The 14798-nt window shown below is 55.0% G+C and overlaps 1 protein-coding gene across 4 annotated transcripts in view; it reads right to left on the bottom strand.

The window, feature by feature from the left end:
• Positions 1-304: 304 nt before the first annotated feature.
• Positions 305-14798, bottom strand: part of TFEB (transcription factor EB) — a 45167-nt gene continuing 30673 nt past the window's right edge. For all 4 annotated transcript variants that reach the window (XM_037842538.1, XM_037842537.1, XM_037842539.1 and 1 more), the window contains 8 exons: positions 6618-6840; positions 6280-6534; positions 5758-5838; positions 3956-4076; positions 3812-3868; positions 3195-3270; positions 2470-2617; positions 305-1456 (listed from right to left, as the gene is read on the bottom strand). In XM_037842538.1, the coding sequence (XP_037698466.1) occupies positions 968-1456; positions 2470-2617; positions 3195-3270; positions 3812-3868; positions 3956-4076; positions 5758-5838; positions 6280-6534; positions 6618-6824 (1434 nt within the window). In that variant the 5' untranslated portion in view covers positions 6825-6840 and the 3' untranslated portion in view covers positions 305-967. The remainder of the gene's footprint in view (positions 1457-2469; positions 2618-3194; positions 3271-3811; positions 3869-3955; positions 4077-5757; positions 5839-6279; positions 6535-6617; positions 6841-14798) is intronic.

The raw sequence follows: 14798 nt of genomic DNA, 5'->3' as shown, positions 1-14798 counted from the left end.
GTCTCAGGCCGCAGTTGGAGGCGTGGGACCAGCGTGCCTACAGCGCCATCTTGTGGCCACGGGAAGGGACAACAACCCCCCCCCCCCCATCAGCACTCAAGCCCCACAAGTAAGGCTACATCTACAGCTTCCCAAGGGCAGGGCTGGGGAGTTGGGGGGAAACCAGGTGATAGACTTGTTCCTTCCTCTCTGTCTCTCCCCACCCCAGCCTCTACCAGGAGGCATTCAAACTCAGACCCAAGAAAGGAACCCACTGGGTTGAATCCTCCCGTTCTCCCCACTCCAAAGAGACAGGACAAGGGAGTACAAAGCACAGTGTTTACTAAAGGCACAAAGTGGGAAGCCTGGAGGGAGCTGCTCTTCCAGCAGTGACCCCACACTCTGCCCCGAACCCAGCCCCTCCCTCTCTTCCAGCCACCCCATTCTCACACCACCTGGTGGAGAGCTGTTAGCACCAAAGTGGGGTGGGGTGCCCCACCTGTGGGAGGGGGTAGTACCAGGCTAGGGGGCAGGCTTATTGCCATCTGAGTCCCAGAAAGGAAGACCCGAGCACCCCCTGGACCAGTTGCTGCTTCAGAAAAGGAGCTGCTCTAATGCATCCTCCTTCATGTGGGGGTCAAGGGGATCAAGCCAGAAGATAGAACCCCCCAGGACTACTTCTTACCTCTAGCACACCCTGTCCTCTCCCTTCCCCTCTTGATCTCACACCTTCGGGAGCCAGACTGAAGGCCTGTTCCTGCCCACCCCCTCCCAGAGGGCTGCCTAGGAGGCACTGAGCCGGGGGGCTTCTCCTGACCCCACAGGCTGCCAGACAGGCACTAAGTCCAAACGGGGGCGACAGGGAGGAGTGAGGCAGGGCAGGTGGCTACTTCACACACAAGTGCAGCCTTGAAGGGTGGGAGGAAGTCCCCTGGCTCTCCCAGCCCCCAAGCTTGCCCCTGTTCCCCAGCACGGGGGGCAGCCAGGGTCACAGCACATCGCCCTCCTCCATGCTGAAGCTGCTCCGGCGGCTGCTGGCCTTGGAAGCCTCAGGAGACATGGTAGAGAAGAGGGGGTCAGAGGCCAATGGTAGCAGTGAGTCATCCAGGAGCATGAGGTCCAGATCCTTTTTGGACAGGCCAGGAAACGGGGAGCCATGCTCTGGCCCCAAGGGTTCAGGGTAGCCTGGGGGCCCCTCATCGCCCCCACCCCCAAAGCTCAGGCTGTGGCTGAAGTCCAGGTGGTGGAATGGGGAAGGTGGGGGTGGCGGCTGGGCCGGCGGGGGCGGTGGGGCCTGGGGGGGCAGAGCCGGGAGTGGCTCAGGGTCAGGGACCTCAGCCCCCAGCAGCAGAGCCTCCCCCGGGCCCTCCTCGTTGGGCAGCTCCTGCTTCACCACTTGCTGGGCCAGCTCAGCCATGTTCATGCCCGATGGAGAAGTGGTCGGAAGGCCGTGCACTCGCGCCTGCATCTCCAGCTCCTGCAGGTGGAGCAGAAAAAGGGCTGGGGGCAACGCGCATGGGTACCAGCGGTCGGGCCACCCTCTCCCAGACCCAGGTCACAGGCCTTGCTCCCTCCCTTGTGGCATCTGAGACCAAGAAAGTCTCAGCTGGAAGAAAGCATAGGGTAGCTCTAGGGTCTAGAGTCTTTTCAAAGTACAGGTTGCAACTCATTAGTGAGTTATGCAATCACTGTAGTGAGTCTTGACCAGCTCTCGCTTTCTTTTTTAATTGAAAGACTCACCTAAACTAGACTAGAGTAGAAACTATCAAAATGTACAGAACCTATTAAAGATGAGTGTTCTTTCATGAAACTGTTTTTGGTCGTGTGTGTGTGTGCATATGAGTGTGCTAGGTGTTAATGTAAATTGTATTACCTCCCATAAGAAATAATCAAAAAAAATTTAAAAGCTGCAGTTCAATCACCCTTTGTATAGAGCACCAGCCTCGGGTTGAAAGAGGATACGAGACCTTCAACAGAGCTTGGACTAGAATCTGGGGCTCCAGGCAGTAGGACTGACACTCTCCAGCCTTTGTCCTTTGGTTTGCCCCTGTGGTGTCATCCACCAAATATTTCCAGCCCTCTGCCTTCCAGGCACATGGTAGGTTTGCACTTTCCTGCTCCTTTGAGATTAGATGTAGGTGTATACTTACATGGACCAAGAAAATGTGAGCAGAAGTGACATGTGTAACTTCCATTGGAAGTTTTAAGAGCCTGCTGTAGACGTGCCTGTCCATCAGCGTGGATCCCTGAATGAGGGTCTAGCAGGGTAGAACCCCTAGCTGATATTCGTTGCTTAAGGTACTGACATGTGGGGACTGTTTATTACTTCAGCATAACATAGCTCATCTTGACTGATACATCCCCCTTCCTCATGGGCATCCTTCCCATGTCTCCAGTTCTAAAGGTAAAAGTACTGCCCCCTGGGGTCAGAAGCCAGGTTGGGAGTCAGCAGTCAGAGCTACCCAAAAGGTCCAAGTTCAGGGGCCAGACCTGGATGCGGAGCCAGAGCTGCTTGTTGGTCATCTCGAGGCGCCGAGAGTGGTTCTCGAGCTCCCTGGACTTCTGCAGGTCCTTCTGCATCCTCCGGATGTAATCGACGGACGCCTTGAGGATGGTGCCCTTGTTCCAGCGTACGTCCCTGTAGCAGGCCAGGTAATGTCAGAGCTGCATGCTCCGAGGAGTGGTCAAGCACTTACCAAGCACTTGGTCGGTGGCAATAAAGCCCTGGCCTGGCCTCCCCGTATTTGTGGAGAGGCTGATCTCAGACTGTACAGAACAGGCCCTTCCAGGCAACTTCTGTTGCCACCACCCACCTCACTCATTCCATGGAAACAAGTGATATAGAGCAGCCTCCTACCTGAGGTCTTCCACTTGGGTCGCCCAAACCCAAGCCTATCCTTGGCTCTCACTTCTCCTACCTCTGGACTACCTCTTGCCTCTCCACCAGTCCAAACTTGCCCAGCCTGATTCCTCCTCCCAGAAGTGGGAGCTCCCAGCCCCACTTCCTGGACATCCGCCACACTGATTCTTCCTGATTGAGAAGAGGGAGGGGTCTTCTTGTCTTAGAATGATAAGCTACTGCAAGGCAGGCAGTCAAGGGATTCCTTTCCCAGCCCTTCCCTCTAGCAACTAGCACTGGTGCTACGTGCAGATACTTGTGGGCTGCCCTTCCCGAAGCCCTTCCCTCAGACCCTTTCCCCTGAACCCCTGCTTACAGGTCATTGGCCTTGGGGATCAGCATTCCCAACTCCTTGATGCGGTCGTTGATGTTGAACCTCCTCCTCCTTTCAACTAAAGGTAACAGATTCTCGGGAGGGAGCAATTAGAGGGAGGGGACCCTACCTGGGGAGAAGGGCCCAGCCCACAGAGGGGTGCCTGAGAAGCAACTTGCAGCGTAGATGTAGCCTTTCTGGGAAGTAATGGGTGACCCAGGGGCTGTGATTTCTACAAGGGTGGGGGCGGGGCAGGGCCAGGCAGGCAGCCCCAGGGCCGTGTAGCACGGGAGCCGGCGTGGGACTCCGCCCCACCACAGAACCCCTCCTGGGGCCAGGCTCCACGAATCTGATAAACTCCTTCACCTTCAGCCCTAGGGACTTCATGACTATGGTTCCCAGGAGCCCCCTCTCCCACCCCCCTCTTAAAGAGGACTGGTGGAAAGTGGGCTGAACCCACCCAGTCACACCCCTGGAAGAATTTAAGGCTTCTGGGAGGGACTTGGCCTTAGGTAGGGAAGCCTTCCTAGAACCTGAACAGGTCGGGGAAGGACTTCCTGGCCAGCCCAGGTGAGAGGGAGAGGGAAGGAGGGAGGGAGAGGGGGCTGGGAGGGACTCACTCAGGTTGTGATTGTCTTTCTTCTGCCGCTCCTTGGCCAGGGCCCGACTCTCAGCATCTGCAAGCCAGGGGAGAAGGAGAGAGAAGCTGGGAGGGAGGAAGGGAGGGAAAAGTGGAGGGGCTGGGGGAGGGAGAGAGGTGGTACCTGTGAGTTCTCGCTTCTGGGTCAGGTCAGCAGGACAGGAGCTGCTGGTGACACCCACCAGGGTTGGTGTGACCTGGGGGTCGCTGCTGTACACGTTGAGGTGGCTGCTAGACAGGGGCAGCTGTGGGATGAAGCAGGGAGGGGAACCTCGTGAGCAGCCCCTTCTCCATGGGGAGCCCTCCCCAGAGCCCATCGTCCCAAGAACAGCCGGATCCAGAGACATCTGGAGAAAGCTGCGCTGATGTCTCCCAGACCCCGATTTAGGCTTAAAGGGGTCTGCAGCCAGCCCCAGGGGCACCAGAATTCACCCTGAGCCCTCTCTCCCAGCAGTTAAGACTGAAAGTCTGCAGAGTCCAGAGGTGAATAAGACGCAGCCCCTGCCCTCAGGAGCCACTGAAGAGAGTTATCAAAAAGAGATAAATGCAGAGATAGGCTTATACCCCAGGCATTAGGGAAACCCAGGGGAGGGGCATCTAATCCATTCCAGAGTTTCTGGAAGGTTTTCTAGAGGACATGGAACTGGAACTGAATCCTGAGCAGAGACTTAAGGACGGCACTGCAGGCAGGGGGGCTGGCACGAGTAAAGAAGGGGAGGCTGGACAGGACATGGCAGTTCCAAGCAGCCCCAGGCTCCCTGGGGTGGAGTGTGACAGGGGCGGGAGGCATACCTGAATCCTGGAGTGCTTGTTTGACCTATAGACACTGGGCTTTGGGAATAGACAGCCAGTGAGGGTTTAAGCAGGGGCCTGACCAGGACAGACTTGAGCTCTGGAAAGTTCTCCCCAAGCAAAGTGAATGGCAGGCCCCCAAACTTCTATGTCATACAGACACTCCACAGTGCATACAGGAACTACTAAAGGGGCCAGACACTGACGCCCTCCCTTCCTCCCCAGCTCTCACTGCCCCAGCTGGCTGCAGGTTTCAGACCCAACTGGTCCTGGCCAGCTCCTGCCGAGTGATTTGGCAATGTCACCAGGGCAGTGGGGATAGAGGGGTGAGTCCCCACGGCAAGAACTGGGGCTTCCCCTCGGTGGCATGGCTGGGGGTGGGAAGTGGGGGTGGCAGGAGCAGGGCTTCAAGCTCAGCAGGTGGGGCCCAGGCTGAAGGGAAAGGAGTAAGCAGCTGAGGTTCAGGACCTTGAAAGGGGTGGGGGTGGAGGTGCACCAACCACTCTGTCTGCTCAGGGTAAACACCTGTCACACCATGCACAGAGCATGACCGCAATTTCTTGTCTCACCTAATCTCCCCATAATCCCGTGGGTAGATCGCATCGTTTTGTCGCTGAGAAAGGTGAGGCTCAGAATGGTTGAGGGACTTTCCAAGTCCTACTCCTTCCTACCCACCACATAACCCCTGCCCCGGAAAGCCAGAGACTGCCAGAAGAAGGGGTCCTGTGGCCGGGACCTGCTGGGCCCTGGGCTCCCTAAAGGAACTCATCCTGTGGACACACTGGGCCATTTCTGTGCCAGGCCATTGCTCCCACTGGAATGCTGTCCCCACCTCTCCTCTGCTGAGCCAGGCACCAGTGCCTCCTGCACCACGCCCCTCCCCAAGGACACCCTCCCTGCCCGCCCTGGTCGTGTACACAGGCTGTGGCACGTCTTCTTTCTTGAATGGCAATTCCACTTGGCCCTGGGCCCCCATCATGTTGTTTCGTGGAGGCAACTCTCTGCAGCGTGGTGCTGGCTCTGCCAGAGCGAGGACCCTGTGTCTAGCTCTCTCTCCAGGCTCAGGGCCATGTGGGGCCTTTGTCCCTCCCCTTGACCCAACACGTACACACACCCCAACCCAGCCAGCAGTACCGTGTTAGGCATCTGAATTTCAGGATTGATGTAGCCCAGGACATCGTCCAGACGCATGATGTTGTCGATGACATCATCAAACTGGAAGGGAGAAAAAGTCCGTCTGGGGAGGGCCCGCCGGCAGAAGGCGGAGGAGGGGGCCTGGGACAGCCACCGGGCTGGACGGACCCTGGATCCCACCTCACCTAGTCCGCTCATCTGGGCTTGGAAGAAAGTAGCCCAGAGAAGGCATGAGCTGCCCAGGGAGCTTCCTTCACACACCTGCTGCTGGACATGGCTTTGTGGGTGTGCGGGACCTCTCTGTGTGAGTCTCCTATTTTTCCCTAGCAGAGCTTTCAAAACTGGGGATGGTGTTTCCCCTGTGAAATGGAGCTCCCTGAGGGCAAGGCCGTGTCCCCCTCAGACTGAGGAGGGGCAGGGCTAAGCCCCCCCACACAAGGGGTTCTCTGAAGGTAGCACCCCTGCCTCTGCGATTGGACTAGGAGTCCCAGGAGCAGAGCCACTGGCCCGCTCCTCACTCACCTCCTTCTCAGGGTTGGAGCCGATGTGCAGCATGGCCATGGGGCTGTTGGGAGCACTGTTACCAGCAGAGGAAGGCAGTACATGGCCTGCCCGCACCCCTGGGGAGGCAGCAGGTGGGGGCTTTGGGGAGCCCTGGGCAGGGCTGATGTGGGCAGCAAACTTGTTCCCGTAGGTCTCGGACAGGTACTCCCGCACCTTTTGGTCTCGGGACTGCTGCAGGTGGTAGGAAGTGGGGTTCTCCAGGTAGGACTGCACCTGGGAAGGGGGAGAAGACAAAGGCTCTAGGGGGCCTGAGGCCAATGGGGTCAGGGAGGCGGCCAGACCCAAGCAGCCCCTACCTTCAGCACTTCCCCGGGCACAGGCGGTGGAGACTGGAAGTGGATAGGGGTGTTGATGGCTGAGGTGGGCGGCCCCCCCATCTGCTGCTGCTGCTGCTGCTGCTGCATGTAATGCATGACGGCCTGCTGCTGCATGCGCTCCCGCTGCTCCTCCTGCTGCGCCTGCTCCCGCATGAGCTGCATGCGCAGCCCGATGCGCGACGCCATGGCAGCTGCTGGCTCCCTGTGGATGAGGAGGGCAGTGAGGCTCTCGTCCTCTTCAAGGCACTGGGTCTCAGGGGACCACACCCATTATAAAGGAGAGGACACTGAGGCCCTGGGAGGCGGAGGGATTTGCCTAAGGTCATAGAGCAAGGGTGTGATGGGGCTGAGACTTGAATCCAAGGTTCCTGATTCCTGGGTCAGAAATGGAGACTCTCTCTTCCCTCTTCTTCACTCAGTTCAGTCAGTCAGTCCCCAAAGCTTGGGGGCAATCTCGGCTTCCCTCTCTTTCTCAGGCCACATCCTGATCCTGTTGGATCTTACTCAAATATATCCTCCACTGCCACTGCTTCTGCTGTCACCAGTGTGGGCCCAACCTCTCCCACTTATCTGGATTCCCGAAGGAGCCCCCTTAAGTTCAGACTCTCTCCTTTGTCTTTTCGCACAACCTTCTACTCTCAGCTCAGTAGCTAGAGGGATCCTGTAAAAGCCCGAGTCAGAGCATGTCCCACCTCTGCTCGGAACCCTCAGTGGCTCGTGCCTCAGGGTAAAAGCTGATGTCCCTACAACAGCCTAAAAGGCTATCTGTGATCTGCCCACCCGTTCTGCCCCCCTCCTTCTCTTCTCCCCCTTGTGCCATGTGCTCTGGCTGTGGCAGCCTTAGCAATTCCTCAGACATGCCAGAGTCCCACCTCAGGGCCTTTTGCACTCACTGCTCTCTCTGCCCTGCCCCTAGGTACCAACACCTTCTTAGAGAGGCCTTTCGGGCCCACCCTGTTTAAATTGTAACCTCCACCCATGCCCCATCTCTCTTTTGTTTTTCTCCATATCACTTATTGGTGTCTTAAATGCTACACATTTTTACTTAGTTATTTCATTCATTGTCTCTCTCTTCCCCACAATTGGCAGAAGGCAGAGCTGTGTGCAAACTCCCCAGAGGGCAGTCATTATCTGCCTTGTTCACTGCTGTACCCTCAGCCTCTAGCCCAGGGCCTGGCATGTAGTAGATGCTCAATGAAGGCATGAAGGGAATGAAAATTATTTACGAACCAGGCTGAGGATACCGCAGTGGGTCAAGTATAGTCCCTGAGCTCATGGAGTCTGCAGTCTAGTAAATGAGAAAGGCAAGCCCACAGGCAGGTATGTAGAGGGCCACACCCTGGCACCCAGTCCTGCCAGGGCCCAGGGTGGGCTTTCCACCAGCCAGCACGTGGCCCTGATCTTCCATGGGTCTCAGTGAGACAGGTGGGACTCAGGACTCAGGAAGGTGGGAGAACAAGCCAAAATGAATCCTGCAGCTGGGTTCACTCTGTCCCTAGTTCACTGAGTGACCCTGGGCAAGCCCTTTCCCCTCAATGAGCCTTGGTCTCCCCATGAGCAAAATGAAAGGGTTGGACTAGGTGAATTCTAAGGTCCCTCCCAGCTGGGATGGTCTGAGGCTCCGAGAGGTGCAAGGCACCTGGGGGTGCCCCAGACTCCACAAGAGTCCAGGCAGGGGCTAGAGGGGCCTGTCTGGGAGATATCGGTATTGCAAAAGGCTGTAAGAGCTGGATAGATGGGGACTTGAATCCCAATTCAGCCTCTTTTTTACTATGTGACCTTGGGCAAGTCACCTAACCACTCTGAGTCTCAGTTTTCCCATCTGTAAGTGGCTTCTACTTCAGAAAGCTGGTAAGGGCATAAAATGAAAATAATGTGTCTGGCACCGCGCATGGCACGTGGTAGGCTGAGTTGGTGGGTAATGGACAAGCGCACAACTGGCAGAGGGCAGAGCTGTGTCCCCGGGTCCTCTGGAGGTGGTAAAGGAAAGCAGCCCAGGCTGACACAATCTGTCCAATGCCAGACAGTAGACTAGTCGGCATTAGCAGAAGGTAATGGCAAATATTCAGTGAATCGTAGACATAACTTGCATTTATTTGAGCATTTACTGTGTGCTGGGCACTGTTCCAAGCACTTTAACCCCAAATAGCCCTGTGAGGTACATTTATTATTCTCCTTATACAGGGAAGGAAAAATAAAGGCACAGGGCAGGTGAGTAACTTGCAGGAGGAACGGAGCTGGGGCCCAGTCTCAGGCAGTCTGGCTCCAGAGCCCTTGCTCTTGGAGGTTCTGGGGCCCACCATGCCTCCACGCAGAGCTGGGAAAGAGCTCGCCCCTGGTTGCCTGACTAGTGAATCCAGGGCCAGCACTGGAGCCTGAGCCTCCTGACCCCAACCCGGGCTCCTTCCACAGCTGCGGGTGGCTTCCCTACCAAGGCAGAAAACACCATCCACCCTCGACGGGCCCTCCCTCATCTTCCTTCCTCCCTTCTCTACCTCCTAGGCCATGATTAGAGAAGGGGCTGCCTCAGCCCCAGGGGTCTCTCTGCCCAGCCAACAGGGCAGGCAGTCCCCAGGGAGAAAGGAGCAGCCCCCTCACCCCCTCCTCCACCCTGCAGCAGGGAGCAGCTGCAGCCTCCCCCTGTGCCTCCGCCCCCCCTTCCCTGCAGCTCCTACAGAGGGACATCCCTGTCTTTGCCCCCACCCCGACTGCCCACCACACGCTCTGGCCCTCCCCAGCCCTGACCCCAGCCCTCTGGTCCTGCTTCCCTCACAGCTGCGCGCCCTGCACACTCACACACAGCGCTGGGTAGCCCCACCCCCTCAGGAACAATCTGGCTTCAGATGGGCCCGGGCTGGGGGTGGGGAGGAGCTGGGCCTGGCAGTGCCAGCCGACTTGGGGAGGGCTGGGGGAGAAGGAGCCTCTTGTTTCTCTGACAAAGGGCCAGGCGCCTGGGCTGGGCTGGGCTGGCTTTGCTGGGAGGAGAACCTGTGCTAGGCCCGATTCGGCCCCTCACTGGCTGGGCCATCCTGCAGGGATCGTGTCCCCTCTCCCTGCCTTGGTTTCCTCATTTGTAAAATAGATGTGGGAACCCCTGTTCTCCCACCCACCCGAGGTCTGTGGGAGCCTCCCATGGCCGGGGGGTGGATGTTGGAGAATTGTGACCAGGGAGGCATCTGTGTCAGGGTGTCGGGAGCCTTATGCCCGGGTCCTGTCGTCTGCACGGAGGGTGGCTGGAGTAGGGCAGAGAGAGGCTTTCCCAGCCATGCCCCCCCACTGTCAGAGCTGCTTCTTCCAGCAAAGTCCAGCCTTCTTCCCCCTGGGGAAGAAGCCTGGGTGGAGTGGGGGTGTGGGGTTAAGGTAGGGGCTTGAGGGGATCCGAGGGCAGATGGGGATGGTCCAGGAGACTCCCCTCACTTCAAATGCACTTGCTCCCTCTCAACGTCTGAGGGGCCACCCCAACCTCTCCCAACACCCAGTCAGGCCAGGAAGAACTGAAAGGAGAAACACGGGAAAACCAAAACGTCCCCTGGACCCCTCCCTACCCCAGGCACCTCCACACCCACCACACCTGGGACTGGTGCACCACGCATTCCGGTAAATACCAGGACTTTCGAGTGTCTACTTTCCTAAAGAACCTTCTCCCCTGATCCCCTCTTGAAGGAACAGGGTCTGACACCCCAGGGAGTTCCCGTCCCTCCCCATCCCCATGTAAAACTTCATCCAAGGCAACCAGCAACTCCCCGCCCCGGGCCTGTGCCCTTGGAACCCACTGGCCACCCTCTGCAGCTGTTCACCTGGCCCTCTCACCTGACTTGGGCTGAGTCTGGGTTCTGGCTTAGTTGTGAGGAAAACGAGCATCATGGTCCAACAGATGCAAGCTGAGGCCCCCCCCTCTGCCTGGGATTGACTGGGTGACTTGGTGAAAGTCACTCTACCTCTTAAATGCCTCGGTTCCCTCCTCTGTGCAGTGGAGATAATAGCAGTGCCCGCCATGGACTTGTCATGAGGATTTAGGGAGACAGTGAGTGTGTGGAAGTCACCCAGCAGGACCTGAGGCATTCGAAAGGGGTGGGTACTTGTCCCCCTTCCAAAACGGTGGGCTCCTCTTCATATTAGCCTGTGTCTGGGCTTCTCTCCTTAGGCATTTACACCTCAGTGCGAACATCTGAGGGGAGATTTGGCCAGAAGGACTGGAGGGAGGGACAAGACGAGACAGAATCATCGGATCCCATGGAGGAGAGGCACGGAGAACGAGGACTCCAGCACAGGAACACTCAGAGAGAGGATAAAAGATCTCAAAGACATAGCACTGGGTGGGAAAAGCCGACTGCAGAACAAAATGTACAGCCCAAGCCCATCCGGGCAAGAAATGAGTAAAGGTGTAGAAAAAGACCAGAAGTTTCCTAATACCAGTAGCTAAACAATTATTGAACACTTGTCAGGGTCAGGGCCAGTCTATGTGCTTTCAAACATTAACTCATCTGTTCTTTGTAAGAACTTTTTGAGGGGTGTACAATTATTGTCCCCATTTTTAAGGGAGGAAACTGAGGCACAGAGAAGTTAAGCAGTGTGCCCAAGGTTGCACATCTGAGAAGTAGCAGAATAGAGACTTGACCCGGACAATCTGAGCCCCCTCTCTAATTCTGGGCTCCCCCAGCTGACCGAACTGTTTCATTACCTCTGAGGAGGGGAGGGGGAAGGAGTGGGGAAGCAGGGGGTGGTGAGGAGGGCTTTTTACAGTTGCTCATTCCACTTACATAGCACTTAACCCTCACCATGCAAATACTTGTGTGGTTCTTTTAATACAGGGGATAAAAGAAGCAGGGCAGCGTCTAGTGGGTGTGAGGGACCTAACCTACCAATCCTGCCCAAAGGTGGAGCACACAGGGGAAGGGGTGTCCCCACCGCCGCCTGGAGTCGGGCCCACACCTGCCTCGGTCGGTACAGGGGTGGTTAGGCCAGCTGAGGACCCTGGGGAGGACTGAGTGGCCCCCAGATGTAAGGGGCCAGGGCTAGAAGCCACACGGCAGGTGGGAGCCGACGGGCCAGGACCCAGGGCCCAGCTCTGTTTCCATGGGGGCCCCAGACAGGAGCCTTCAGAGGGTGTGGTCATCACACGGTACCCCTCAAACTGCTTTTAGTTGAGGCATGTCCCTTCGATTGTTTGTAGGGCCTGAACTCCCTGGGGGTTCCTGTACTTTCCAGGGTATTCTTTAAAAATTGGAGCAGGAAGTAAATATGCATATACCCCATGACCCAAAAACTCCACTCCTAAGTATATGCCCAACAGAAAAGCATCCATACACTCAAAGGACACATACTAGAAGGTTCATAGCCGCACTATGCATAGTAATCAAAAACTGGAAAATACACAAATGTCCATCAGCAGGAAAATGGGGAAAGGAATTGTGGTACATCCATAACTGGATGCTACTCAGCAGTGAGAGTGAATGCATACTGCTACATATACACCACACATGCCTCTCACAGACAGTGCTGATAAAAGCAACCAGGCACAAAAATATGGAGGGCATGCTCTATGTACATCAAGTTTAAACACAGGCAAAACAAATCTCCTGCGTTAGACATTGGGATCACAGCACAAGGGTGGCCTGGGGTGGGGGAGGGCCTGCTGGGAATGTTCTATAATTTGATGTGGGTGTTGGTGACATGGGTGTGTCTAGATTACAAAAATTCATACAGCTGCTCACAATTTGTACACTTTTCTGTATATGTGTTATACCTTGATTAAAAATTTACAGAAAAATTAAGGCAGATCTTAAATAGTTTAGAAGATGATTACCCCTCTCCCTCCAAGTGTGGCTATGACTTTAAAATGCCTTTGATTCCAGACAGATCCAACACTAATGCCAGAGTATAGCTTGGAACAACCTCTTGGAAAAGCAATTTGGCAACAAGTATCAAGAGCCTTAAAAATACTCACTAGCCCAAGTAAGAAATCTTAAATGCAGAAGTCTGTTATGCCTACAGATACCATCACATTGTTATTTATATAGGGAAAAGTCAGAAATAATCTCAATGTCCAGCAATAGGATGGTTAAATAAATTATGGTAGGTGGATGGAACCACCTGGAATCTCCTGATGGTACATTATGTTTCTAATAAATAACATTAGGGATATGTCAATGACAAAAAGTCAGACATAAAATTGTACATAAAATCTGATCATCACTATGTAAAAGTATGTGTAGAAAAACCTCTTGAGGGGAAATATACAAAAATGTTAGTGACTTCTTTGGATGATGAAATCATGATTTTTTTTTTTCTGTTTACCTTTTGAAATATTGTTCTTTTTCTATAGCAATAGCTCATGCTTGTGGCGCCCCTTACTATATGCCAGGTACTGTTTGAAGCACCTTATTTATCACCATTACTTCAGGACATGAGTGTCACCACTGCCCCCCCTTTACAGGTGACGAAGCACAGGCACAGAGAGGTGGTCATTTGCAAAAAGCCACAGAGCCTATGAGAGACGAAGCTGAATCCTGCAGTCTGGCTCCACCACTACACTGGGGCTTGGAGTTTGGCCTCGGTCCTGGACTTGGGGGTGAAGGTTACATTTTGTCTTAGGGATTACCACTGAAAAAGCCCCCCTACCATCAAAGGCTTTCAGCAGCTCATCCCTTTCATCCAGCCCAGGGACCAGAGGGTGGTCAGGATGACAGAACAGTCTGGAATCCCAAATAGAGGCAGAAAAAGCTCTGCCCTTCCTCAAAGGACAGAGAGAGTTTCCTGCATTCCCAGAAAAACACGTCTGGTGGCTGAAACAACAAAGTGTGCAAGCCCAGCAGCCAGCACGGCTGTTTAAGCCATTTATTAAGTTGTGTGCCTCTGTAGCCAGAAGTTTTCTTCCGATCCAGGGTCTTACAAACTACCAGTTGTGCAGGAGCTGCCCAGTCATGGCGGCCAGGAAATCAGACTGACCACAAAGGAAGGTCTCTCGAGCAGGTGCTGAGGCTGCTGGAAGCAGGGGAGGACCCTGCGACCCCCGGGCAACCTTCTACCTTGGGAAGGGAAGAGAGGGGAAGATTCCAGGTTTGGGCTTTGTTTTGTCTTCTCTGAGCTCTGTCTGGCAGGAGAGGTGCCAGAGGAAGGCCTGAGAAACTAGGAGATAGAGTAAGAACACCTCTATAATCCCTAACCTTAGGACCAGGCTGTCCCAAATCTCCAAGACACAGTCATGGGTCCCTGCAGGGCCCCAGGGGGCTTGGTGGGGAGGGTGGAGCATTAGTTGGTCTGAACCCAAACAGAGCTAGTTTGGGAGGTATCAGAAGACTCCCAGGGGCCAACAGTCTCTGCCCACAAGATGCCGTAGGAAGGGCAGAGGGCTTGGCATCAGAATGTTTGGGTTTGAGTCCCAACCTTGGGCCTGAATCAAGGTCTGGGCCAGGCCACAGGCTCCCCAGCAGCCAAGCAGGGCTGACCAGCCAGGGTCACCTCTCCCACAGAGTGGCTGTGACCTGGGTTGGGATGCTGACTGTGGAGGCCATCTGCAAGGGTGGACGTGTGAGCAGCGGGGAGAGACCACCGTTCCTGTCACTGTTCAGTGTTGCTTTGTCCACTCCCACCAGGGTCATCCCTGGGCAAGTCCCCTTTCTCTGTTCCTTTTAAGAATAATAAGGTGCCATCCATACACACGTGCCCGTATATACCATATCAAGGCCTCCAGCTGGGCAGAGTAGCCCAGTGGTGACTCCAGCCTCAACCTCCCCTTACTAGACAGGGGCAGGAAAGCCCTAGATCAACTTTTCCTATCACCAGCCACCTGCTTTGTTCCCTCTCCAAAAGCTTTAGTTTTAAAGACTTTCTTTTGCAAAGCTTGGGTATCATGTAATTCATTACAGTATTTGTTTCCCAATCTTTTAAAATCATAAATAGGAGCTTGATCAGCCTGAAATAAGTGTTGCCCTCGCAGACTGATATTATATGAAAGAAGCCAGACAGAAGAAGCCCACACAGTGCATGGTCAAAGTCAGGTGAGAGACAGTCATGGGGACGGAGATCAGACTGGAAGTTCCCTCTGTGGGCAGGTCCTGGAGGGAACTTTCCAGGGGGATAGAAAGTTTTCCCTCTTGATCTTGGTGGTGGTATGCATATGTTAAAACACATTGAGCCATGCACTTCAAATCTGTGCAA

The sequence above is a fragment of the Choloepus didactylus genome, chromosome 7 (genome assembly GCF_015220235.1).
Source record: "Choloepus didactylus isolate mChoDid1 chromosome 7, mChoDid1.pri, whole genome shotgun sequence".
Taxonomy (NCBI): Eukaryota; Metazoa; Chordata; class Mammalia; order Pilosa; family Megalonychidae; genus Choloepus; species Choloepus didactylus.
Note: the sequence above shows the minus strand (reverse complement) of the source record. Positions and strands in the feature narration are given on the sequence as shown.